General features: G+C 41.0%; 1 protein-coding gene across 3 annotated transcripts; it reads right to left on the reverse strand.

Annotated features, from left to right (window-relative positions):
- Window positions 1-911: 911 nt before the first annotated feature.
- On the reverse strand, window positions 912-26,184 carry LOC121164024 (cytochrome P450 2C14-like). Of its 3 annotated transcripts, none has more exons than XM_040991879.1 (9): window positions 26,017-26,184; window positions 25,019-25,181; window positions 24,533-24,682; window positions 21,233-21,393; window positions 17,788-17,964; window positions 13,392-13,527; window positions 10,161-10,348; window positions 4,075-4,216; window positions 912-1,093 (listed from the first exon to the last, which is right to left on the reverse strand). In XM_040991879.1, exons 1-9 carry the CDS (start codon window positions 26,182-26,184, stop codon window positions 912-914), a joined length of 1,467 nt encoding a protein of 488 aa, XP_040847813.1. The 3 variants fall into 3 exon arrangements, with proteins under 3 accessions (XP_040847813.1, XP_040847812.1, XP_040847814.1); XM_040991878.1 differs by having other exon boundaries at window positions 13,392-13,533; XM_040991880.1 differs by lacking the exon at window positions 17,788-17,964 and having other exon boundaries at window positions 13,392-13,533.
- Window positions 26,185-26,854: the final 670 nt, after the last annotated feature.

A 26,854-nucleotide genomic window follows, 5' to 3' on the forward strand; every position in this document is an offset into this window, starting at 1 on the left:
AGCCTCCCATTGCCTGCGGCTGTGAAGGCATGTCCCAGCCTGATTTCACTGCCTTCCCCTACTATCTTGAGTACAAAGAAAACAGACAGAAAAAGAAAAGAAGAAAAGTAATAAGCAGTTATGCTGGCACATTGGTATAGTTAACACAAATTTGACATTTACATATCCCAGAACACAAGACAGCTATTGGCCTCTTGTCTCCCAACAGTGTAACACTTACCTAGGTACAATAAACCTATGCAATGGACTAGAGTGGGGAATTGAAATTTTATGTTTTCAGGACTGATAATTTATTTGAGGAGCAGAGTGACTGGCAGATGAAGAAAACAATGGATACTTTAAGTTGCCCTTTGGTAACCCCTTCAATATTCCCCTATACGTTGACAGTTTCTCTCTTTCACACGAATATCTAATACGTATAGATGACAAGGTGCTCATTTTCTAGTTCACTTTCAGCATCTTTGTGTTGTGATTATAAGGACCACCGTGGTCTCCTGGGACTTGATTTTCTTGCATTTCTTACTCACATTATTTGCAAAAGAAAAAAATCTCAAAAACTGATTTAACAGTTAATAATGGTTTTATTCCGGACACTTAAGAAAGCTATGTTTGAATTGTCCAGCGCAATCATCTCCCACAATTTCACAGTGATCATGTATTAATAAATCAACATCAGGCAGGGACTGAAACAAGTGGTCATCAATTCAGAAATTACAAGCTGCCAAGAATAGCAAGCAGACATTAATGGAGGATCCAGAAAGCTTCCAGGTGGAGGTTAGATCTGGAGAACTGAGGACATGTCAGAGTACAGAGCATACAAGGAACCCTTGCTGGGGCATGGGGTCCAGGGCACCTGCAAGAGGACAGCTGTAGACCACAGCACAGCACAGCAGCCCTGTGACCTGCCCTCTTTAGACAGGAATGAAGCTGAGCTTGTAAGAACGAGGCACACGGCCTAACCCGCTAACAAGTGGAGTGGTGTCAAGGTCCTTTACATCAACATGAGGCTTCAGGGTAAAGTTCTGTAAGATGGTGGTCAGGAACAGAAACAGCTCCATGCGGGCCAGGGCCTCTCCCACACACGCTCGCTTTCCTAAAAATAACAAGCACAGAAGGTTTTTCATCTAAACATTGAGTCGAAATGATCCAAAGAAGCATTCAGTAACTAAGTGACTAATGACTGAATTGAAGGGGGGGTGGGTGGGTGGAAGACAGGCTAGCTGGGAGAGTGATGGGATATACACATGGAAAGAATAATGAACACTTGCTGTTCAGATAGTTTCATGTAACATCTGTCATTTCTCACTCAACAAACATTTATTGACTATTAGTTTCATGTCATAAAATTAATTATCTATTCTGAAAATATAAGCATTTCACATTTATGCAATATTTTAAGAGACACACATTGTGGGCAATGGGTTAAAGGAAGATGGGTTAAGTAAGGACATTATACATGAAGTTCAAAAATGTTTGATTAAATGGAATGCAAGGCTAAGTTATTAAAGCTCAAGAATTATTACGCCATGAAAAACTTTCCACCTTACATATTTTAATGAAGTATTGAAGACCAATCTAACGCATGAATGAATATCAAAAAATTTGGGCAAAATGAACATTTTTAATTATTTTCTTCCATTTAATTTAATTAACACACTTATAACCCTCTAAAATACCGGCAGAGGGCCTGGCACAGTTGCCTAATGGCTAAATCTTTGCCTTGCATGCACATGCCCCAGCATCCCGTAAAGACCTCAGTTCATGTCCCAGCTGTTCCACATCCCATCCAGCTCCCTGCTTGTGACCTGCGGATGCATAAGGAGATGGCCCAAAGTCTTGGAACCCTGCACCCACATGAGGGACCCAGAAGAAACCCTTGGCTCCTGGTTCCTGGCTTCAGAGCATCTCAGCGCTGATCATTTAGACACTTGTGGAGTGAACGAACAGACAGGAGATGTTTCATTGTCTCTTTCTCTCTGTAAATCTGACTTTCCAATAAATTTGTATTTTTTAAAATTCTGCAGAATATTAGACAACTATTTTCCTTCCGTCAGAACAGTGTGAAACCATATGTTCACACAGGATATGCTCTCAATTTAAAACCATAAACGATTCTCATATCCATACACAAGAATGAGGTCCAAATGGCTGTGCTCGACCCTCATAATATGTTCTCGGTTGTGTTCAGTATCACTCCTTTGAGTCTAAGCATCCTCCACTCAGCTTTAGGTGTAACCCATCTGCGTCAACCTTAGTCCACCCTGCATTTCCATGCTGTTCCAATGACCTAACAAGCTCTTCCCCTATGCTCCTTTAGGAAACTATGTCTCATGTATCTGCCTCTTCATGGTGCAGTGAGCACAAGTGCTCCCCTAGGTCTCCTTTTCCTTCTTGATCCATTGAATCAAGGTCACTACTGAATATCACTCCCTATTTCTTTTTCTACACTTATAAAATAAGGATCCATTAATAAGAACTCAGACATTGAAATACTGACTATGCAATGCCCAATGTAAAGTATGGAAAGCAATAGAGGTAAAAAAAAAAAAAATAGGGACTACATGTGTACACACTCAGTTCACACAGTACAGCTGTGGAACACAAATGCCCTAAGATGATCTTGAATGTCAGCACGTGAGCTCTTCTGCACTCCAGAAGGAGCCTTCACATTCCCAAACCTTCCCTAGTCTACATCACTTGCACAATTCTGACCTTGGAGCTGCAGGGAGAGCTCCATTCCTGAGCTTTGTTGTCTCTGTACAAGTGTCCTGATATCTCCTTTCCAGGCTATCAGCCTCCTCTGAGGCAGATCAGATTCCATCTCTCCAATTAGAAAACCACAGAACATCCATGAACAGAAAGCAGTTTTCCCTTTAGCCGCCTCAGCTGCCTGTGCTTTCCTTTCTCAAAGCCCATATGCTTCTAGGTTACAATGTTCTGGGTACTTACCTCCTTCCTTAAGGTGAATGTAAGCATTTTAATAGCATTTTATGCACTCTGGGATACTAACTCCCTACAGTTCTAGGTCAATGTTGTAGCATGGAAAGATAACCTACTGCCTGCATCACCTGCATCCCTGAAGGGTGCTTGTCCTATTCCCAAACACTTCACTTTTGCCCGTTTCCTGCTAATGTACGTGGGAAAGCATCAGAAGATAGCCCAAGCCCTTGGGGCACTGCAGTTGTGTATGAGACCCTGATGGATTTCCAGGCTCCGGGTTTTGGCCTTGCCCAGGCCTGACTCTCAAAAGCATTTACAGAGAGAACCAATAAGTGGAGCATCTGTCTCTCTCCCTAGCAACACCTCTCTATCTTTTTCCCAGTGTCTGTAGCTTGGTCATTTTTATTATTTATTTTTTAAAGATTTATTTTACTTTTATTGGAAAATCAGATATACAGAGAGGAGGAGAGACAGAGGAAGATCTTCCGTCTGACTATTCACTCCACAAGTGACTGCAACGGCTGGAAGCCAGGATCCAGGAACTTTTTCCAGATCTCCCACAGGGGTGCAGGTTCTCAAGGCTTTGGGCTGTCCTTGACTGCTTTCTCAGGCCACAAGCAGGGAGCTGGATGGGAAGTGGGGCCGCCTTGGGATGGAACCAGCACCTATATGAGATCCTAGTGCATTCAAGGCAAGGACTTTAGCTGCTAAGGCCACGCCACCGGACCCCTATAATTTATTTTTAAAAATAAAGATGTCCCTAAAGCTTAAATGAAGTGAGGACCATCACAGAAGTACCTCTAAGTTGTCAATCCATGATCATTCTCGTGATCAATGAGGAAAGTTGAGATGAGTCACATTGTAAGAGAAACTTCTGTGCACTAAAGTATTTATACACCAGATATGTTCAGTTAGCATATAGTGCAGGTTTCTCAGTTTGGAAGAACTATTCAGACCCAACTCAATACCCAATAAAAATGATTCTACAATCATTAGCAAGGAAGACTCCAGAGTGGGACTTCTGATCATGTACAAGCAGCACATCGGCCAGTCCCACAAAATAAACCACTTAACATTTACAGACTGCAAAAATCTATTCCATATCCTGTATTCATGCGAAAATAAATTTGTTACCTGTTGAGAAAGGCAGAAAATAGTCACTTTTCTTAAAATTGCCGCTCTTGTCCAGAAAGTGGCCAGGGTCAAACTCCTCTGGGTTCGGGAATTCTTTGTCATCTTTCAGCATAGAAGTCAGAGATGGTAATATTGGTGTGCCCTAGATGAAACAGACAAAGAAACTGAATCCTGAAGAAGCCAAGCAATGGGAAGAAGGATGGAAATCACTTCATAAATCTATTTTAGCTGTAGATGAGAAAATCCATGTGCAAAGGAACACAGTGTCATTTCAGCCAGAACACGCAATAATCAGAGTGAGCTTAAGCTCAGGAACAATGATTTCCCTCCAACAGCATTTGACAGTGGCCAGTCATTCCTCAGTCCACCCTGTATTCCAGCAGACCTGCACTTGGGTGCCTGCCCTCACTTGCTGCTCTACTCTGTTCTTCTATTGCCCACAGGTTACTATAAATAAAAATAATGTACCATGTATCTTTATTTTTAAAATACACATGAAAGATTAGCCCACTATCTCCTACATAGTGCGCGAAGATCTTCTCCCATTCTGTGGGTTGCTTTTTTACTTTGCTGATTGTTTCCCTTGCTGTACAGAAACTTCTCAGTTTGATGAGGTCCCATTTGTTTATTCTGTTCTTAACTGCTATTGCTTTTGGCGTCCTTCTTAGAAAGTCAGAACCTACTCCTAGGTCTTGCAGGGTATTTCCAACATTTTCTTCCAAGAGTTTGAAGGTTTCTGGATGTAGGTTTAGGTCTTTTATCCATGTAGATTGGATCTTAGTGTACGGTGACAGGTGTGGGTCTATCTTTTTGTGTCTGCAGGCTATCAGCCATAGTGGGCTAATTTCCAGAATATACAAAGAACTCCAAAACAACCAAAAAAAACAAAACAAACAAGCCACTCAAGAAATGGGCACGGGAAATGGGCAAACATTTCACAAAGGAACAAGCCCAAATGGCAAACAAACATATGAAAAAAATGCTCCAGTTCCCTGGCAATAAGGGAAATTCAAATTAAGACATCGATGAGGTACCACCTAACACCAGTAAGATTCGCCCACATAAAAAAGAACACCAACGACACTTGTTGGCGAGGATGCGGGGAAAAGGGAACCCTACTCCACTGCTGGTGGAGCTGCAAGTTGGTACAGCCTTTACGGAAATTAGTCTGGAGAACACTCAAACAACTCAAAATCTGCATACCATATGACCCAGCAATAGCACTCCTAGGAATATATCCAAAACACCTGTTTCACGACAAACCAACATGCATCCCTATGTTCATAGCAGCACAATCAGTAATTGCCAGAACATGGAAGCAACCGAAATGCCCATCAACAGAAGATTGGATAAGAAAGCTTTGGTTCATCTACTCCATGGAATACTACTCAGCTATTAAAAAAACAAATTGAGGTTCTTTGTGGCTAAATGGGCCCAACTGGAAACTATAATGCTAAGGGAAATGAGCGAATCCCAAAAGGTTAGATACCACATGTTTGCCTTAATTAACCTGTAATTTTTGTTTGGTTGTTTGTTATTTTTTGAACCTGTCATTGATACTGTCTCAACCCAGATGTTTTGAAGAATTGAACTTGCATTATTTTTAACATATTGTTTACCCAATACTATGTCAATTAATTCCATAACATTGTATATTGATGCCGATGTTTTGTAGGGGATTTTAACTGACCGGAACTTTACTCTGTTAGCTCTACCTTCAGACCAGAGAAGGTCTCCCCAAGAGGCCACTGAACTTATCTGGACAATAAGATGCTGGACTTTATGCTAGATATATGCTTGCAATGAAGGAATCTCAACTGAACTTGAACTGTGGTTATGCAGCAAGATGGAGGAATCCACTATGGGGGTAGGGTTGTGGGAGGAGTGGGGGGAATCCCCAGTGCCTATAAAACTGTATCACATAATACAATGTTAATAACAATAAAAAAAAATACACATGAAAGAATTTTGAATGTTTTCAAATGTCTGAAGAGACACACATATTTACTTTGATATACCTTGTGAAACAAATGGGACAGCAAAGCTATAAATACAACTATAAACATCCTGAGTGAATGTAGCAAGTCCAGTGCAATGGTATAAGAATCAGCGTAAGATAATATGTAAGTGCTTCCTACAATTCTTTTTCATTTATTTATTGTTTTTTTTTCTTAATCTTTTCAACATATATGGCATTTAAGTGATCAGATATGAAACGAGGAGAACAAAGGAAACATGAGTGTCACTTAACATAGGAAGGGGTTAAAAAATCCTTTTCTGAAGGTTCTAATGCCCAAGCTGAGATCAAAGGCTGACTTTGGCAGATCAAATTAACACACACAATGTCTCAAGGTTGTGAACTAGTGAGATGAGTTAGAAGAAACTACAAACAGGTCTTTGTCTGGAGACTGGCAGGAGATGAAACCAGAGAAGTAAAAATAGGTCAAAACTTGGAAATATCAGGTAGTTGATGTTACTGAGAGGATGGTTTTGGAACAACTAGAAGTTCTCTGAAGGAAATTATGTGATCAAACTGCATTTTAGAACCCTAAACTTATGGGGGTAGGGTTTGGAAAGAGTGTAGAAGAAACTGTGCTGGTTACAGTTCATAAGATATTCCCCCCCATAGCCTGGGATCACTGTCTATGGATTCAATCAAAAATAGATCAAAAACGCTTGAAAAGCATATTATCTGTACTGAACATGTGTGGTCTTCTTTTCTGGCCTGTATCTTGTACCACACAACCATTTTCATGGCATCTACATTGTATTAGGTATTATATGTAACCAAGAGATGGTTGAAAGGATATAGGGGTATATTCATTGGTCCTACATGAATGCTTCACCACTTTATATATGGGCCCAGAGCAACTGTGGATTTTGATATCTACAAGGTTTCTGGGACCAATCACCAAAGATACTGGCAAATAAGTGTACATTAGAAAGCAAAACTGGAAGACTCTGAGGACTAATACAGTTAAATAATTAGCAAAAAAAAAAAAATCCAAAGTGCTTCCCAATTTCTTAGATGACTGAATAGATGGTACTGCTAAGACATCAAGTACTGTATGAAGGATAGATTCCCTGGTAAAAGTTAGTTCAAATTTGGCCACTCCAAACTGGATTCAATGACTTATTTCCAGAAACTAGCCTTTGGGGACGTTGGGTGATTTAAAATCTTATACTCACATAATCAGGATCATAGTAAGAATTCACATTTAAGAGTCTTTTTCTTTTTTCACATGCACATTAAAGGATCTTTTCCTTATGTTCAATTGAAGAGAGCTTGATGATCATGTGTCGTGAAGATTGCTTTTTGTCAACCCTATTGGGAGTTCCTTGCCCCTCCTAGATGTTGTTTCCCAATTCTTTCTCCATAAAGGGGATGTTTTCATTTATTATTTCAATGAATATACCTTTAACCCCAGCTTCTCTTTCTGTGCTTTCTAAAACTGCCATAACTCTTATATTTGGTTTTTTAATAGTATCTCTTAATTCTTGAATACTTTTTTTTTAGCTTGACCCAGCTCTACTTCCAGTTTTTTGTTTGTTTCCCCATGGTGACAGGAAATACCTTTCAATTCTGATATTCCTTCGTCTGCTTCCTTTATTCTATTTTGGAGACTTTCTATGGAATTTTTAATTTGCTCTATTGTATCTTTCATTTCCAATAATTTGACCTGATTTTGTTTCAGTGTTGCTATTTCCTATGTGAGATATTCCTTGAACTCCTGTATGTGTTTCTTGTTGTTGATAAGGAGTTTAATAATGAATTTTCTGAATTCTGTAACCCCCATTTTCTCAATGTATTCCTCAGCTAACTCTGAGATTGGCAAAGGCTTTTTCTCCTTTGCAAGGGAGTCTTCAGTAATACTCATTGTGACTCTGTTTATTTTTTGCTCTTGGTTGAAGTACTTCTGATTAACAGATTCTTACCCTTAAGGCAGGTTTCTAAGCTGTGCCACCCACATGTCTACTATCCGATTTTACTTATTGTGATTGGTACACATTTCTCTTTTTGCAGTCATTTGTGCCACGTCCACTAGTGAGTAGCAAGCAGTACAATTCACTGAGCTCACTGAGTTTGCTCCCAGCTCAGCACATGGGCAGCTCAAAGCCTTTGACACACTGTACAAAATGGTGCCTGATTTGTTATGCGTGGAGTCCTTGCTCTACTGGCTGTAAGGTCTGGGGGATACCAGACCTGTTTTGGATGCAACCTGTAGGATGCTACATCATTGCAATTCACTGAGCCAGAAATGAGTTCACTCTCAGCTTAGTGCATACACACTCCTGCCCCATAGCCTTTGCCTTCCTGCACAAAATAGTGCCCAATTCAGCTCTGTTGGATGTCTGGGCTGTGAAATTCACCCCATTCCACACTACCTGTTAGGGATCTGCTGCTCTGCCTCTGGTCAAATCAAACAAACCAGCAGGGCAGGCATTTCTTTGGTTTCACCTCCTGAGCTCCCAGTGAACTCCCCTTCCACCTAGTTGTTGGTGGCGTTCCACTGCTGGTGCATCTCAAACTGCCTCTGGCTGATTGCCGCTGGGATATCTGGTCATATCGTTGTTTCCACTGCTTTCCCATGTCCATCAGTCTGCAGGTACCATCGCGCCTTTGGTCTGTCCTCTCCCATTTCCTGAAATATGCCCTCTGCACCTCATTCTGACTACTATTTCTCCATTTGTTTAAATGTGTCCTTATCCTATTTCACCATCTTGATTCTCAAGTAATTCCTATAGCTCTTGATTATATATCATATAAAGACAGTCCTGAATATATGACCATATTAAATGATACAGAAAATCCACTTAATTCAACTATATATGCACTCATTACAAGAAGGAAATAGGACAAGAGAGGCAGCTTCCCTGCTATGATAAAAAAAAAAATCCACAAACATATAAAAAACATTCTCGTTAGTGAGATGTTAAACCTCCACATCTCCTAGAACTCAACAATGCAAGAAGGATGCCCACACTCATGACTTCTGCTAAACACAATTCTAGAAATCACTCCACGATAGTATTGCAATAAGGAGAAGTGAAAAGAAGAAAGATATTGAAACAGATTGAAGAACTCTACATACAGAAATTACACATGATCCCACAACTTTTTATTAAAGACAAATGAATTTAAGAAGGTTACTAGATACCAAGTAATATAAACAATGGTCAGTTATATTTTCCTGCAAATCAGAAACAAACTATGAAGCTATTTTCAAAAGTATTACAATTAATGGAACAATATGTGTTCTCAAGGAAAGAATTATATCTTGAAGCAAGAGCAGCAACAATAAAACAATATTAGTGACAATTAAGTCATCTCCCCAATAGAACAAAAATATAAGTTGGAAATAAGCTATGACCTGAAACATTCAACCAATGATGTTATCAGTTTATTCCAAATTGATCAAAAAATGTAATGTCACCCCAGTAGAAGTCCTAAAAGAGTGTTGGAAATTGACAAGATGATGTTTAACGTTTATTTGAAAATGACAGCACCTAAAGTAGAACACCTATTTTAAAAGAAGTGAAAATTCTAAGGCTCCAGAAATCAAGACGTAATGGAAATTTCTTTAATTTCTAAGATTAATTTTAATTATTCTAAATGCAAATTAGAGTAACATAAGAGGAATAGTAAAGAAGGCAAGGAGCAAAGGACAGAAGAAAAAGAAAAGCTTCTATCCACTAGTTTACTCTTCATATGACTGCAGCAGAGAGAGCTGAGTCAAGCTGAGGCAAAAAACTGCTCCCACATCTCCTGTGTGGGTGCTGGGACCCTAGGACTTGGGCCCCCACCACTGCTACTCCAGGCAGGGAATTGGAGCTGAAATGAAACAGCCATGACACGTGTCGTACATGTGAGCTGCTAACAGAGGAGTCACTCACTACGCCACATTCTGGGCCTTATGCAGTTTTCATAGCTGCAAACCACAAACAGCACAAATCAATCTGTCAAGACACCCCACTTAAGAGGATCACACTGGTATCAGGCTGTGCTAGTGGAAAATTGAAACGCTTCTCTGAGCTGTGGAACTTCAAGATCACAGATTTGTGTGTTGTAGGAGAAACAAACTTACCTTGGGGATGAGGTAGTTTCTGAATTTAACGTCACCAGTCGTTGTACGGGGCACATTATTAGGAATGAGGTCAATGAATCTCTGGATCTCGTGGATGACAGCGTCTGTGTAGGGCATGCGGCTCCTGTCCTGCATGCAGGGGCTCCGGTGTCTGCCGATCACACGCTCAATCTCCTCCTGCACTTTAGCTGAGAAGACACAAGGGAGGAGTCGGGGACTAGGATCAGCACAACCCATGTCTCACAGCAGGCGACAGCTGAGTGAAGCAGGAGGCAGATGTCCAACAGCCCTGAAGATCAGAGTGCACAGAAAGCATCACTGTAGCAGACACAGGAGGTTCATGGGAAATTCTTCCTCTGAGAAACTGGGCAGGGATTTGAACCGTGTTCCATGAAAATGTATTTAGCTTTTTCAGTGTAATGTATACACTTACTTTGATTAAAGTAATACATATACTTCATTCTCTTGATGAAATACTAATCTCAACTTACTTTCAAAAGTACAAATAAATCGTTTAAGGCAAAAAATAATGACACTTGGGACATGGTAACATATTTTTAAAAAGGAAAAATATTTTGTAGAGCATTAAAGAATACTATTTATAATTAGAATTCTGTAAACAGATATGGATGTGACTAAGGATGTGTGTGTTTAGAGTGAATTTATTTAAAATATGGGCTCTTTCATTTCCAGTTATCACACAGATGGCTTCATACAACTACTGCAGGAGATTCTTCCAAAAATTGTGCTCACATTTCTGTTGCTTTTGATTCTGATGCAATTGTTCATACTTATGGAATACATTGTGATCATTTCATGCATGTATTTTGTAATTCAGGTTAGTTTACACTTCATTCACCAAGTAGTTTTTAAATTTTCAATTGACATTTTGTCATTACATGTATTCATGGAATATCAGATTTCCATATACAGTATGTCCTGATCAAGACATTGTTCTCTTTGGTCATGACTTTAGCTTTACAGTCTTAAACCTCCCCTCTTCCATTTGTTCATAAAGACACAGTAAGTCCTCATGCAATATAGTCATCCACTGTGCCACACAACACCAGAACTTATTCCCACTGTCAAGCTGGATTTGGTGCCTGTTATAGCATAATATGATCTAGGTCTGTTCATTTTGCACTAAATATAGGATATTGGGCTCTGCCTTGTTTCATAATTGGTAGATGCCATCCCTCTAACACGAGCATCCTTTATGGACACCAAGTTGCATCCCAGTGGCTCAAACCTGCCCCCACACTCGAATCCCAGAAGAAGCTCCTGGTTCATGCCTGCAGGCATGGATGGTCATGAATGCTGTAGTAGAAGATATTCAACTATATTGTATTCTTTTCTCTCTCTCTCTCTCTCTCTCTCTCTCTCTCTCTCTCTCTCTCTCTCTCTCTCCCTCCCCCCATGGTGACTTTCAAATAAATAAGTAATTAATTATAGGGCCCAAGGCCATAGGTCAAGCCACTAATACTCCATTTGCAACTGTCAGGTTCCCATACGGGCATTAGACTATGTGTTGACTGCCTCACTTCCCATCCAACTCCCTGATGTGGCTTAGAAAAGCAGTAGAGGATGGCACAAATTCTCTTGACCATGCACCCACATGGGAGACCCAAAGCTCCAGCCATTGCAGATATTTAGAGAGTGAACCAAAAGAAAGATCTTTCTGTTTCTCCTTTTCTCTGTGAATCTTTTCCAATGAGAATGCAGTTCTTTATTTTTTAAATATGCCTAAAACACAAAATTAACTGTAAGATATACTACTGAAGCAAGAACAACATTCTATTAAGTGTGGCTATGTATGTGTAATGGTTCAAGTATCCGTAAAATGTCAAGAGACATCAAGGAGGATTTCATGCCTTAGGTATTGTAATTGACACAGTAAAAAGCACTAAACCTTACTATATCTTTAAGATGCTGAGTTAATCCCCTCTGAATATAAACCTGAACATGGAAAACTGAGAACATAAAATGTTTATATCAGATTTCTGAGTCACTATTCACATTTGTATATAATGACTCTAATTGCTGATTTTATCTGTTTTACCTACTTTCTATACTTGCAGCCAGGAGACATGAGGACAGCTCTCTCCATCCCTCATCATACAGAGTGTCAAGGTGACCCACCTACAGACACGCATGCACACGGGCTCTTCCCTCACTCCGTTTCTCCAGTGTTTACAGTGCAGTTTCTGCTACATCAGTGTTCACCCCACACATCACTGTGGCTTCAGCTCCTTGATTATGGACAACTAAGGTCTCATTTCATCTTATGTACATTCAAGCTTAAACTGTTGATTTCAAACCCCAGTTTCAGATACTAATTTAGAACTCCTTGCAAATGCTCATATGTGTTTCAAAACTGCTAGAATTAATTATTCTCATAACTGACAGCAACATATAAACAATCAGTTCTCTTAGGCCTGGGCGTCTCCCCTCACACACACATCATGCCCTGGCCCACTGTGAAGTGGTGCCTCCAGGTCTGTGCCCCACACCCTTCCTGGCCCACCCCGCTTCCAGCATAAGCTCTCCTGGTTCCAGGACCCATGAGGCCCTCTCACATGATTTCAACTGCCTGAGGAAAGCACAACCTTTATGGTGTCTCTGGGAAAAGAAAGCAGAAAATGAACTCTTATTGGTTAAAAAAAAAAAAAAAAAAAAAAACTGAAATTAAGAAAGCCAGTCAAGGCTTTTAATGCCTTTCTCATTCTCGGTGTTTATGTAGACTCTCATATACCCATTTGCCTCTGAATGAATTTCTTCATGGTTTTCCTTGAATCCTAGTCTTTTGAAATGCCAGGACCCTGTGTCTGGGTGGATAAGAAGCATAAGAAACTGAACTGTCAGACCACTGAGAGATCTCTGAAAGATCATTCAAAGTGTTCTGCTCTCAGGGAAAAACAACACACAGTCCCAGGCCACTTCGTGAATCCTGTGCCCTCACGAATCCCTCCGTGGAGCCCAGACAGCTTATCAAGCTGTTGTCACTGTCCTCAGCTTTATGACGTTGACTGCTGCTCTCATGTCCTCACTGTCCCAGTCACGCTCCCTGCCGTTCAAACTGTTCTCATGGTATCCTTCATCAGAGCAGCACACACTGCAGCTGCCAGCATGGCATCTCAACGACAAAGCTCCCTGAGAGAAACAAGTGCAGGCTAAGGCCCGGCTTCCCAGCGTCTCTGCTGACCCTGCCATGCTCCCTCCCAGTGCTCATACCTGTGACCTCAGGGTACTTCAGCAGGAGCAGGAGCCCGTATCTCAGGGTGGTGCTGGTGGTCTCCGTTCCCGCAATAAACAAATCAATCACCGTAACCAACAGATTGTCAATAGTGAACTCACTCTGTGGGTTGTCCTTTTCCTAGGAATTAAGTGAAAATTTGATATTTTGTCAGCACATTTTATCACAGTCAGCCCAAGACAACTCAGATTTCACCAAAGGGCACTATTAAGATGTATTAAAACATTCTCAGTATTAAAACATTCTCAGTTGCATTGAACTAGAGGACATCATGTTAAGTGAAAGCCATGAGACACAGAAAGATAATCACTGTTCTGTTCTCACCCATTTACAAAAGCTCAAAACAAAACCAAAAAAAAAAAAAACAAACTCAATATGAACAACGCAGGACAGATAGAGGAATTTTGCTTTATACAACGAAAGGCAGGTCAGAGTGACGGCTCTGATGTTAAAACCATTGCCTGGAAAGCTGGCATCCCATATGGACACCGCCATTGTGTCCTCGTTGCTTGACATCTGATTAAATTCCAAACCTACGGTCTGGGAAAAGCTGTAAAGGCAAACTCATGTACTTTGACTCCTACACGCATATGAGAGTCCAAGATGTAGATGCTGGCTCCTGATTTCAGCCTGGGCCAGCTCGTTATAGCCCACTGGGAATGGGCCAGCAGGGGGAAGAGTCACTCTCTGTCTCTCTCCTCTTCTAACCTCTATGTGTGTGCGTGTGTTTGAGTTATGGGTGGGGAAGAAAAGCTGTTCTCTTTTCCCTGTAGCTTTGCCTTTCCAATATAAATAAATAAATCTTTTTTTTAAAAGGAACAAGGTTCTAATCCTGGTGACCGTGCTTCCCATCCAGCTCCCTGCCCATGGCCTGGGAAAGCAGTCAAGGACAGCCCAAATCTTTGGAATCCTGCACCCCCATGGGAGACCTGGAAGAAACTCCTGGCTCCTGGGTTTGGGTTGGGTCAGCTCCGGCCATTGCATCCGCTTGGGGAGTGAACCATCAGAGGGAATATCTTTTCCCTGCCTCTCCTCTCTGTATATCTGCCTTCCCAATAAAAATAAGTAAATCTTAAAAAAAAAAAAAAAAAAGAAGAAGAAGAAGAAAGCTGGGTGTGATCCATGTGTGACAAGTATTTCTTGTTAATGGGCTGCTATTGTTAGGGATATGGCTTAAACATTATGGCAAATATATCATGACAACATAAGATGTTAGTAAGAGGGTAACTGCCTAATGATTGCATAAATAATTTGGGCTGCCCTTTTTGTTTTTTAAATTTGAAACTACTCTAAAATTAAAATCTTTAAAAATACTATAATAAAACCATTGGCCTGTGCGAGAGGTGGGTTTAGAGGAGGGCCATGCCTCTATATCAACTGGCACATGCAAGAGCCAGGATAGGGTCTGGCGCAAGAGTGTAGTGGTTAAAGTCCTTACCTTGAAGACGCTGAGACCCTATATGGGCACCGGTTCTAATCCCGGCAGTCCTGATTCCCATCCAGCTCCTGCTTGTGGCCTAGGACAAGCAGTTGAGGATGGCCCAAAGCCTTGAGACCCTGCACCCGCGTTAGAGACCCAGAAGAGCTCCTCGCTCCTGGTTTCGGATTGGCTCAGCTCCAGCTGTTGCGGCCACTTGAGGAGTAAACCATCAGATAGAAGATCTTCCTCTCTGTCTCTCCTCCTCTCTGTATATCCACTTTTCCAATTATAAAAAAAAAAAAGAGCCGGGATAAATGCCAATTGTCAGGATTTCCCACAGCATCCACTGGCAGGTGCCAGGACAAGGTGCATGTAGTGTCAGATTGGACCACTGTAATACCTGGAACATCTGGGACTGAGAGTGGGACTAGTCAAGAAATTATGGGCACTTCTCTATGGGCAGCTCCCTGCTGGTAGGCACAAGAGCCAGGGCTGGAGGTGGACTAGGCTGGACAAGGAGGCAGCACACATTGGTATATGTGTGGCCTGAATTGTGGTTGAGGTGGGCTGGGCTAAGCTTCAACATCCATAGGTGTATATAAGAACCGGACTGGGATGTGGCATGGGATAGACTAGCACACAGGAACTGAGGCTATAGGGGCTTGGCAGAGGTGACTGGGGAGTCACCAAACAGGTTACAGTTCCCACTGATGTGTGTAAGAGCCAGGCCTGTGGCAGACTAGGTTGGCTGAACAAGGACACCCTTAGTCTTGCATAAGACATTGAACTAAGGATGGTACTGACCAGGCAACTATAATCACCAGTGTGTGTACAATGTGATATGGGTGTCATGGCTGCCACATTCAGGAGTCTGTGGTCATCCCAGGTGAAATTACTTGAGGGATACCCACAATATACCACTTGATTCAAAACTCCCAACTACCGGGAGGAGCATTGGATTCATGATCCAACCTTGGAATGTATGTGTTGGGACTGGACCTCCTTGATTGCTGATGCATTCACAGTGGATGGCACACCCAGATATATTTGGGCCACAAGACTGCAAGATCGTCTAGGCCAGCAGAGGAATTCAAGTGCCTTCTCAGAAGATGGATAACAGCATAAGTTAGACAACTTGTCAGCAAGTGTCTGAGTGAGTGGATGCACAGGCATGGACTTTGTCACCAAAGAACCTTAGAAGGATTTTCTCAAACTTGGAGCAATGAATCCAGCAGCGTTCAGCACCATCAAAACTACTCAAGCAATCCCTTCAGAAAATTCCTCTCTACATTGGGGTTTCCAAGATGACATCAAGCAGACCTCCCACATTCCCAGGTAATGATGTAGTTTGGCAGATGGGAGCAGCCTCAACACCTTCCCTCCCAACCCACAAGATACACAAGGAAAAGGAAGAAAAGCAAAATTGGAAGAATTCATCCAAGCCACTTTCCCTCTCCCCTCAACCCTCCCCACAAGAATCAGTGGGCCTCAAGGGGGCATGCTTCCTTGCAAGCTATGTAAACAACATCACGAATAAATTTTTTCTGATTTTTGAAAAATAAAAATGTTACAATAATGACATGGTATAGCCTAGAATGTGTTGATTTAACCAATTTTCTTTGCTTTGCTTTAATTCATCATCTGTTGCTTGCCTTGAAATTGTGTTTTCCAGCCTCTCATGCAGCTGGGTTGCCCAATCAACATAAATCTTACAAATAACATAAGAATCACCTCTGGATGTCACATCCTCTTTTCTCTCTCTTAAACTCTTGTGTGAGTATAAGACCAGGAGATGGTACAGATGTCAACTGGGAATGTGAGTGTTTCAGCCTCACTGGGAAGGCATCTGAATTAAATGTGGCAGCAAAAATTTCATATACCTGAATCCATGGGAACAGGTCTAATGGTGCCAATTCAAAATAAATAACCAGAAACTGCATCAATGTCAGATAAACATACTGTATTACAAGATATGTCCCCATGTGCATATAGTCCAAAATATTTTAATTCAGAGAAATGAGCCATTTGTTGAAAAATGTTATAAGCTAGCTTGAAAAGACTGTAATAATCCTCAGAATGTGAAACCAACAGTGGAGGCTGTACACTCCCCACCATCTATGCATCTACTAAATAAATATAAAATAACAGACCAATGCCCTACAAGACAAAGATTAAGAAGTTGAGAAACTGCAACCTAAAACTGAGAAAATATCCATGTCAAAATGGTACAAACAGCTGTGACAAACGGAGACGGCAATCCCATCCCATGCACTGTCTCACAATCCAGGAGGACACTCCAGCACTGACTTTCTTTCTGCGGACACAACATTTTATACCAAACACACAAAGGGAGCTCATGGTATGTTTCTTAATTTAATAACTCCAGGGTTCAGCACAGTGGTCTAGTGGTAAAAGTCCTCACCTTGCACTAGGATCTCATGTGCATGCTGGTTCCATGCTCAGAAGTCATGCTTCCCATCCAGCTCATTGATTGTGGCCTGGGAAAGAAGTTGAGGACAGCCCAAAGCCTTGGTACACTTCAACTGCATGGGAGACCCAGAGGAAGAGGCTGTGGGCTCCTGGTTTCAGATTGACTCAGTTCGGACCATTGTGGATGTTTAAGGAATGAATTATTGCACAGTTTCACATATATCGTAGTATAAGAATATAGCAAATTCAATTTCTGCTGTATATTTTACATTTTGAAACTTTTCCCATATTAACTAGTGCATGTGCATTATTTATGACCTCAAATAATTGTCATCTGAAACAAAACCCATATATTCTAGTAAATAACTCATTTTAACTCATCCAGGACACTTAGTCATGATCCTTAAACACAGCAGTACCTACAATAGGGGCCACGTATTACTTACCTGATCATTTGGATATTCCCAATAAGTACAAAAATTAACAATAAGCCACAAAATGCAGACAAATAAATGACATTTTACCTGTTCCATTTTGATCAGGAAACAATCAATGAAGTCCCGAGGGTTGTTAATGTCCAGAGATTCTTGATGTTCCTTTACTTTCTCCAAGACATAATTTTTTATGTAAACAATGTTTTTACTTGCTTTATTGCGACGCCCAGGAAGAAAATAATGAAAAATGGGGAACATAGTGAAGAGCTTAAAAAGAATTACGAAAGTAAATTTAGCACATTTGTTAAAGACTATATATATATACATATATATAGTACACAAATCTATATATTAAAACTTTTCTAGAAAAAGCATCTCTACCTTGAGCAATACCACTGGAGTGTTTGTGTAGATTAACCCTTGGTATTGACAAAAAGAAATAAGGGAGAAAGCCCTGGTACTTTGATAAAGGATGATAATAAGTCCACACACTTGTTAGTTTCATCATCTAAGTTCCCACTTAATATACCAACTCTTTCCTACAAACTCAAAAAATAGACTGGCATGATTGTAACATTCATATTCTATAAAGAAATAGAGAGAGGGCCCGGCAGCATGGCCTAGCAGCTAAAGTCCTCGCCTTGCATGCACCAAGATCCCATATGGGTGCCGGTTCTAATCCCGGCAGTTCCACTTCCCATCCAGCTCCCTGCTTCTGGCTTGGGAAAGCAGTCGAGGACAGCCCAAGGCTTTGGGACCCTGCACCCGCGTGGGAAACCGGGAAGAAGCTCCTGGCTTTGGATTGGCTCAGCTTTAGTCATTATAGCTGCTTGGGGAGCGAATCAATGGATGGAAGATCTTCCTCTCTGTCTTTCCTCCTCTCTGTATATCTGACTTTTTTTATAAAAATAAATAAATTTTCTCCCTGCACCCACGTGGGAGACCCGGAGGAGGCTCCAGACTCCTGGCTTTGGATCAGCGCGACTCCAGCCATTGCCGTCGCTTGGGGAGTAAATCAATGAACAGAGGGTCTTCCTCTGTGTCTCTCCTCCTCTCTGTAAATCTGACTTTGCAATAGGAAAATAAAATATATTTTTTAAAAAGAATCATGACAACATGGATAACAATTACTGTTCAAAAGTAGAAGAAGATTAGTGGGCATAATTTTGAGGTAAACATGTCCTTTTCTAAAGAGGAGACTCAGTCAGCAGCTGGATCACAAGGAAGACACAGGAGTGGACCTGACAATTTTGAGACAAAGGAAACACTGTAGGTGGTTGAGGTACTGACAAAAGTGGAGATTTGGGAGGAACCGGGAGGCAGTCATGGTGGAGGCTGCAGCAACGTGGGAAGTTATGGAGGAGCGATGGCAGATGGAAGGCTTGAAGATGATAGTGAAAATCTTGGTTATAGTAGTTAAGGAGGCTCTGTGGTTGAGGATCAGGGTATGGAACCCAAAATTTGAACTGTGGGAGGAGAAGATTATGATTACAATAAAAACATGTGAGCCACATACGATGTTAGTGACGACTGTAACAGTTTTGTAAGTTATCATGGATAACAGCTGTAACATTATGGACCCAGGACAGGAGGCAGTTTTGAAGGAAGTTGTTTGGGCAGCTTCCATGGTGGTGTTGGCCCTGGGACTAGTGGGGAATGTGCTCGATCAGGTAACCAAAGGTCCCAAACCCAACAGAAAAGCACTACAGTTCTTAGCAGGAGAGAGAGCAAAGATAGAGGTCACCTCGAGTGCACAGACAACTGGAAATAATCTGTCAAAAAGTTGCTTAACATTAACAAAAATCCTTTTGGTTCAGGATATCATAGCCACAATTTGTCAAAAGTATAGCTACTGTCTAATGAATATAGTGTCAATTAGATGCACGTCATCAGGACCTTTAACTCTGTAGCTTGTGTTATTTATTTTTCCTTAATTATATCAAATACATAGCCTAAAAATCGTGAGACAAAAATTTTTAGCTTAAAACAAAAGGACTGGGGAGTGGGAATTAGTTAAATTTCAAGGTTTCCCTTGGAGACCCAGTACAATAATCTAGCTGCTAAATCCTTGCCTTACATCCCCTGGATTCCCATATGGGCCCCAGCTCCTCTACTTCCCACCCAGCTCCCTGCTTATGGCCTCAGAAACCAGAGGATGGCTCTAGACCTTGGGATCCTGCACTTACGTGGGAGACCCAGATGAAGCTCCTGGCTCCTGACTTCAGATTGGCTCAGCTTAGGACATTATGACCACCTTGGTAGTGGAGCAGTGCAAGGAAAATATTTTTCTCTGTATCTTTTCTCTGTACTTTTGTATTTCCAATAATTAGTTAGTTAATTAATGAAGATTTCACAAGTGACATATTCCTAATTGTAGCCTCTGTGCTCGTGATCCAAAACAACTGCCACTCTCACCTTTCCGGTAACACATCCACTGGGAGGCAGCGGGTGATGCCTCAATACTTGCATCCATGCCACCCACAGAAAAAAAATCAATAACGTCCCAGATTCCTGACTTCAGCTTGGCACAATTCTGACTGTTGCGAGCAAATGAAGAGGGAATCAGAGGACAGACGTTTCATATCTATCTGATGCTGTCTGAATACTCTCTAATTTCTGCCACTTAGATAAACTCAAAGAAAATAAATATTTTTAATTTAAAAAGGCAGAAAGAACTTGAGAAAATCCTGAGCTTTCACCTGTGACTGGCATTGAGGTCCAGTTTGATCCACACGTACAAGGGACGTCAGAGCCTCAACACAGAACTTGGCTTTATTTGCTCTTCCTCAGTCTTGCTCCTTCCTTTGCTCTTATTTTGGCACTTTTGACTCTCTTTTATTTATCTCTCTCATGCTTGCTCTCTTTCTCATTGTGTTCATGCATCCAACTTTTTTGTTTCTCATTTTTTACTTTCACTTAAAGTTTTATCTCTGTCAAAGCCAGTTGCAAACAAAGTAAGGGAACAGAGAAGGCATAGAACACACAGATAAACAAACATACAGTTTTAACAGTCTAGAAAAAGCTACTAAGCAAATAGCTACTTGTACAAGAAAAAAATAATAATAACAGTAAAAGGAGCCACTGGCTAAAATGAAAAAAGAAAAACCATGAACAGAATTTAACTTCCTCACAAACTTCTATAGAATATGCTGCAAAGTGAATGTTGAAAAGTGGAGAAGCTGCACTGCAATGTACAATTCTGAGCTTACCAGTGAAGATGAGAAGTGTTTCAGAAAAAGAGAAACACCTCAGACCATGAGTGCACCACCACCACCCTGGGCAATTTCACCAAGGCTCCCTTAGACGCCATCTCCAAGACCTACAACTACGTGATCCTCGACCTCTGGAAGGAGACCATGTTCACCAAGTCTTCCTATCAAAAATTCATGGACAAAATAGTGACGATGCTTACCCATGTGACTGTACACAAGATCCAGGCCCCTGCTGTGGCTACCAGCTTTTTTCTACACAAGGACCATAAAGCAATTTGTGCCTTAGAAAGAAAAGCCTAAGAAAGAGAGGAACATCATCTCACCTGTGCACTCCTGGAATTAGCAAGCCTGAAGTTTTCATTGAATTTTTCCATCAACTTAAGAAAATCTGCATCTCTATATTCAAAACGGCTCTGGAAAATCACTGAGCAGATCACATTGCACGGAGCAGCACCCAGGATAAAGGTGGGGTCACACGGTGAGGCTGAAGGGAAAACATTTTTAAGCACCATTAGAAAAGCCATACAAACCTCCTACACTTTGAACTATGACACACGGGTGGTTTTTAGACTCTAAAACAGTAAACATGTACAAATTACCTGATCAGCTTCATCTTCAAAGTGCTGAGGACAACACTACTCCCCTTCCCAGAAAGGGCTGTTGACCTCAACCCTTATTGAATGACAATCTACCAGCTTCAGGAACACCCAATGCCAGAGGAAACATCACAGCCTCTGTGTGCAGGACTCTGACCCCAAGTCAATGTTATTTGGAGGTCAACGGGAAAACCTGAGAGGCCACCCTTGAAACACCTAATAACTCGAGTTATCAGTGTGCAATTATATCTACCCTGAAACAGAACAGTGAATAAGGAAGAAATGGTGAGGGATTTTTATATGCATTGAATATTGAGGAAAATGTGTGTAGAAACTGTACAGAGGAACACTAAGGGGAGAAAAAGCGTTGCTGCATTTCAGGGATTTGATGGAACAAATAAAGACAGCTAGCATCCATGGAAGTCAAAGAAATTAGCCCAAATAAAAACAAATTGTGTCCACAGTGAAAAACATAGAACAGCAGACAAAGACCCTATGCAAAAGGACAATATGGCAGCTCATTTGGTGCCATGGCAGAAGAAGGAGAACAGAACAAACTGGACAACAATCCCAGCTAATGACAGCAAAAAAAAAAAAAAAAAAAAAAAACCTCAGTGAATGGAGATTTGTGGTTGACTCTCAGCCAATGGACATTGGGAGGGCTGCATCATTCTTGGATCAGTGAAATCAACAGCATTTCAGAACTATCCAAACCACTTGGACAAAACCCAAGGAATATGTATACCTTGGGACCCTGGGTTGATATCAGGTGGCGGTTCCTCATCCCTGGGTACCAACAAATTTGGAAAGTCAATGTGTGGCTTCCCCCTTGAACTGTCCCCTTCCCTTAGAAACAACAAGAAGAAATAGGAAATTTGGAAGCAATGAGTTCACCCAATTTTCCCTAAACCTCAGTCCTTTCCACCCTGGTCACCCATATAATTATTATAAAAACTTTAAATAATTATTATTTAAAAATTGTGAGAAAATTGGCTTCCTAAAATTAGAATGAAGTTACACAGCTTCCATTTAAACTGACATGGCAAACACCACAGGTAAATTGAGGAATGACATCTTTTGATCATTTGAGGTGGGAGGAAATGTACTTCCTCACTAGGAAACAATGCCCAGCACCACTAATCAGGCTGCACACCTTTTCTTTGCACTAAGCCTGTGCTCTAATCTAATGGCTTGAGTCCTCATCTTGCATGCACTAGGAACCCATGTGGATGCCACTGTGTGTCCCAGCTGCTGTTACTCTTCAGCTCCCTGCCTGTGATCTGGGAAAACACTGGAGAACTAGCAAAGGATTTGGGACATTGCACTCATTTGGGATATCCATAGGGTGCTCCTGTTTTCCAGCTTAGGATCAGCTCAGCTCCAGCCATTATGGCCACCTGGAGAGTGAGCCAACAGGTGGAAGAACATTCTCTGTCTCTCCTTCTCTCTGTAGATCTGCCTTTCTACTAAAAATAAGTAATTCTGTAAAAAAAAAAAAAAAAAAAAAAAAAGTCAAGAACTACTAGAGACGATTAGTTCAAAAAAATAATTCTACATTATTGTTCTACATAGCCATCAACAGAATACTGTGTCACCATGAATTTTCAATAGGAATATCATTTAGGCCAATTTTGTCATTTACATATGAAGAAAAGATAAAACAGAGAAAATTTTTCTGTTTTGCTTTGAGTTTTGTTTTATGGTGAGCAACATTAGAATGAAATTGTAATAGCCAAGACATAAATAAACATTATATGTAGGGCCCGGCGCGGTGGTACAAGTGGTTAAGGTCCTCGCCTTGCATGCCCGGGATCCCATATGGGCGCCGGTTCTATCCCAGCAGCCCCGCTTCCCTTCCAGCTCCCTGCGTGTGGCCTGAGAAAGCAGTTAAGGATGGCCCCAAGCTTTGGGACCCTGCACCCACGTGGGAGACCTGGAGGAGGTTCCTGGCTCCTGGCTTTGGATCAGCACAGCACTGGCCGTTGCACTCACTTGGGGAGTGAATCATTGGATGGAAGACCTTCCTCTCTGTCTCTCCTCTCTGTATAACCGCCTTTCCAATAAAAAAAAATAATAAAAATAAATCTTTTAAAAAAAAAAAAACATTATATGTAAAAAGAAACTTAACATCACAGATGTAGTTAAACCTGAGTTGTATCAAGAGAATATAATGAAATTATATGGAATTAAGTAACAGATGGATAAAGAATTAAGCAACAGATGGATAATGAATGCACTAGAAGATTGCTAGACCGTTAAAATCGTAGCACTGCAGGCATAAACACTGAAATATCTATTAGTCATGTTGGGAGGTTCATACTACCAGTGCTGACCTACCAGTGATAGTATCTGATGCCATTTTATGCTCCATTACATTTGGTAATAACTTGGTAATCAAGTTACTTTCACTATGCACACTGGTAAAATGCTCTGGAATATTATCCTACAATTATGTTACAAGAATTTTAAAAGTTCTCTTTGAAAAATGATGGTGCCAAAACAAAGCAAGAACCCAAAATATCTGATGAGGCTTTTCTTCCCATACTGTATAATGATCAGTACATGAAGCACAACAACTAAATATGCACAAAAGCTCCCTGGACTCTGCTTCAAACAGTCCCTGCTCCTCCAGGGAGATGAAAGCAGCACAAAGAATGCAGTTGCTCACTATCCTTGCAATGAGTCCCCCAAGGCTATCACTAGACAGGGGAGACTTTTCTTAAGGACATTTAAAGGGTCAGCCACCAGATCCTAGGATGACATCAAGTGGCAGTCCTCCACACCAATTACTGATGTGGTTAGACTGCTGGGAGCAGCCCTCTCCCCTCTACCCTCAGTTACAGGGAGAAAGAAATATTGGAAACAATTATCTCATCTACTTTCCCACATCCTCAATCCTCCACGCCAATTAGTGGTCCATATGCACATACATCCTTTTCAACTACGTGAGCATCATCAAAAAATAAAATAAGTGTGATTTTAAAAAGAAAAAATCATTAATAAATCAAATAAAAAAGGGCAAGTTACCATTGGTTTTCCTCAACTCCTCCATAAGGCAGCGGGCTTCCTCTTGAACTCGCTCCTCTATGCTCCTCTTCCCCATGCCAAAATTCCGCAGAGTCATGAGTGAGAAGCGCCGAGTATCCTTCCATGTCTTTCCATTGCTGAAAATAACTCCTGAGAGAAGGAGAAATGGAAAGAAGAATCTCTTAGGAGAGAAAGAGGAAGCTGAGATCTAGAGGTTCTACAGGATGAGCCCCTGACATCTGCACACTCTCCCCATCATAATTCTTACCAGCAATACAAATACAGACAGGAACACTCACAATAAATATTACTATACTTGTGAAAATACACACACATAAACGTAATTGTAACTCATGTGAGCATACACATCTGTGAACACAAAACATACGTGGACCAATACAAACATGGGATGCACGTATGAGCACATATGTGAACACATGTATACCCACATGTTAACACAGTAAACACACACATGTGAACACTAACCCAATCCTTTATTAACTTTTTGATTCACTGCCAAGTCCTTTCTTCCAGAAAACTCTTCTCCCAGATCAACCAGTGCTTCCTTCACTGCTTCATAACCGTACATCACCACAGTGGGCTTCATGCCCAAATACACAGTGAACACAGGGCCATAGACTTTAGACAGCTGAGGGAGGAAAGAAAAATTCTCACTTGGTGTACATTATGTGCATCACTGAGCTTGTAGGAATGCCTTCCTGTCAATCATCCTGTTCTGTCAATTACAACATCAATATTCTGGAAGTTATGCACAAACATGCTAATGATTCCAACACCTACATACATGGTGGCTCCCAAAACCCAGGCTATTGCAGAGAAAATTAGTGTCAGATTATCATCACTACTCAACACAGAAAGCAATGATTAGTTTATCTGTATTCTAGATTAAAAAGACAAAAATCTAAAGGTGTAGAGGTTTATAATTATATGTCCTATGAATAATAAGTAGAAGGCCCATATTTAAATTCTGCTTCAGCGACACTGAAGCCTGAGAATTTATCAGGGCTCACATTTAAGATAGGACCTCCCACCCAGCTGCACTATGACAATAATTGGATCACCTACAAACCTCCTGCCATGGGAAGCTGACTCAGTAATAAGGAATACTAGTTTTACAGTCACCCAGGAAACTGAAACACCAATCAAGCTTAAGATGTGTGAGTGTAACTAGCATACAGAGAGTGGACACCACTGAGGCAGAGCAAGAACGCACAGACCTGATGTAAAGATAATTTGACCCCTACTGTGCATTCTTTGTCACAGACGATGGCTTTGCACATGTCCCAATGCATTCCATTTCCACCCAGAAGAGCCCACCTCATTCTCTCTTTTTTTCACTTGTACTAAAGAACTGTAGAGTTTTCCTGGACTTCAGTAATAATTTGCTTCCAACCATACAGAATTTTTAAAACTTAAAATAGATCATCTTTTACAAGCACCAGAACTTACTAATGCATACTTACTTTAGTTAGGGATTTGCTAACGTCCTTAAAATCTATCTGTAGGAGGTTGCCAAGAACTGGAAGAGGAGTGGGACCTGGTGGTAGGTTCCCTCTCCCATGGCTCTGTTTCCAGAGTGAGAAGAGAAGCAAGCAGGAGAGACAAAGCACCAGCACCACCGTGGGATCCATGGAGCCTCCTCTTCTTCCCGAGACAAGAGGGAATTAGGACAAGAGGGAACTAGACAAGAACTATTATAGAACTCCCTGCTCATCACGTGTGCTAGACCTGTACTCCAGCAGGTGCGCTAGATGCACTTTAACTATCCTTTGAGTGAACCTTGGTCCATTTATAAAGATGAAAACAAGATGTTATTTCCTAATGTTTAGTTTTTCACTGCCCTCTTAGTCCTTTCCAACTCAAAGGTTCTGGTCAACTCAGTGGAGGGACAGAAAGAGGAAGGGGGGCAAGTAGAATAGCACAAGCACTCTTTTGCAACCAGCCCCAGTGCTTCCTAAGTCAGTGAGAATTAAGAACTATGTAATAAAATAAAGTAAAAATATTCAATATTATGATTTACACATAGATGTCAATTGGGAATTCACAACACTGAGGGCAATCCAAGTATTCCACTTCTTATACATAAAGAGTTTGTCCTTATAACACTTTCTGAAATACAAGAACAATTTCCTTGAAACAGAGCACAGCTACAGATATTTTTATGTGCTGTACTAACATTAGAGTACTAAATATGAAAAGTGAAATAATTCAAACTTGTATAACTTGGATGACAGAACACCTTATCAATTAAATATTCACATCTTCTACTGTGAAAAACCTTGAATGCAGATATGATCCTTT

The sequence above is a fragment of the Ochotona curzoniae genome, unplaced genomic scaffold, assembly GCF_017591425.1.
Source record: "Ochotona curzoniae isolate NIBS_2020 unplaced genomic scaffold, NIBS_Ocur_1.0 contig_66, whole genome shotgun sequence".
Lineage (NCBI taxonomy): Eukaryota > Metazoa > Chordata > Mammalia > Lagomorpha > Ochotonidae > Ochotona > Ochotona curzoniae.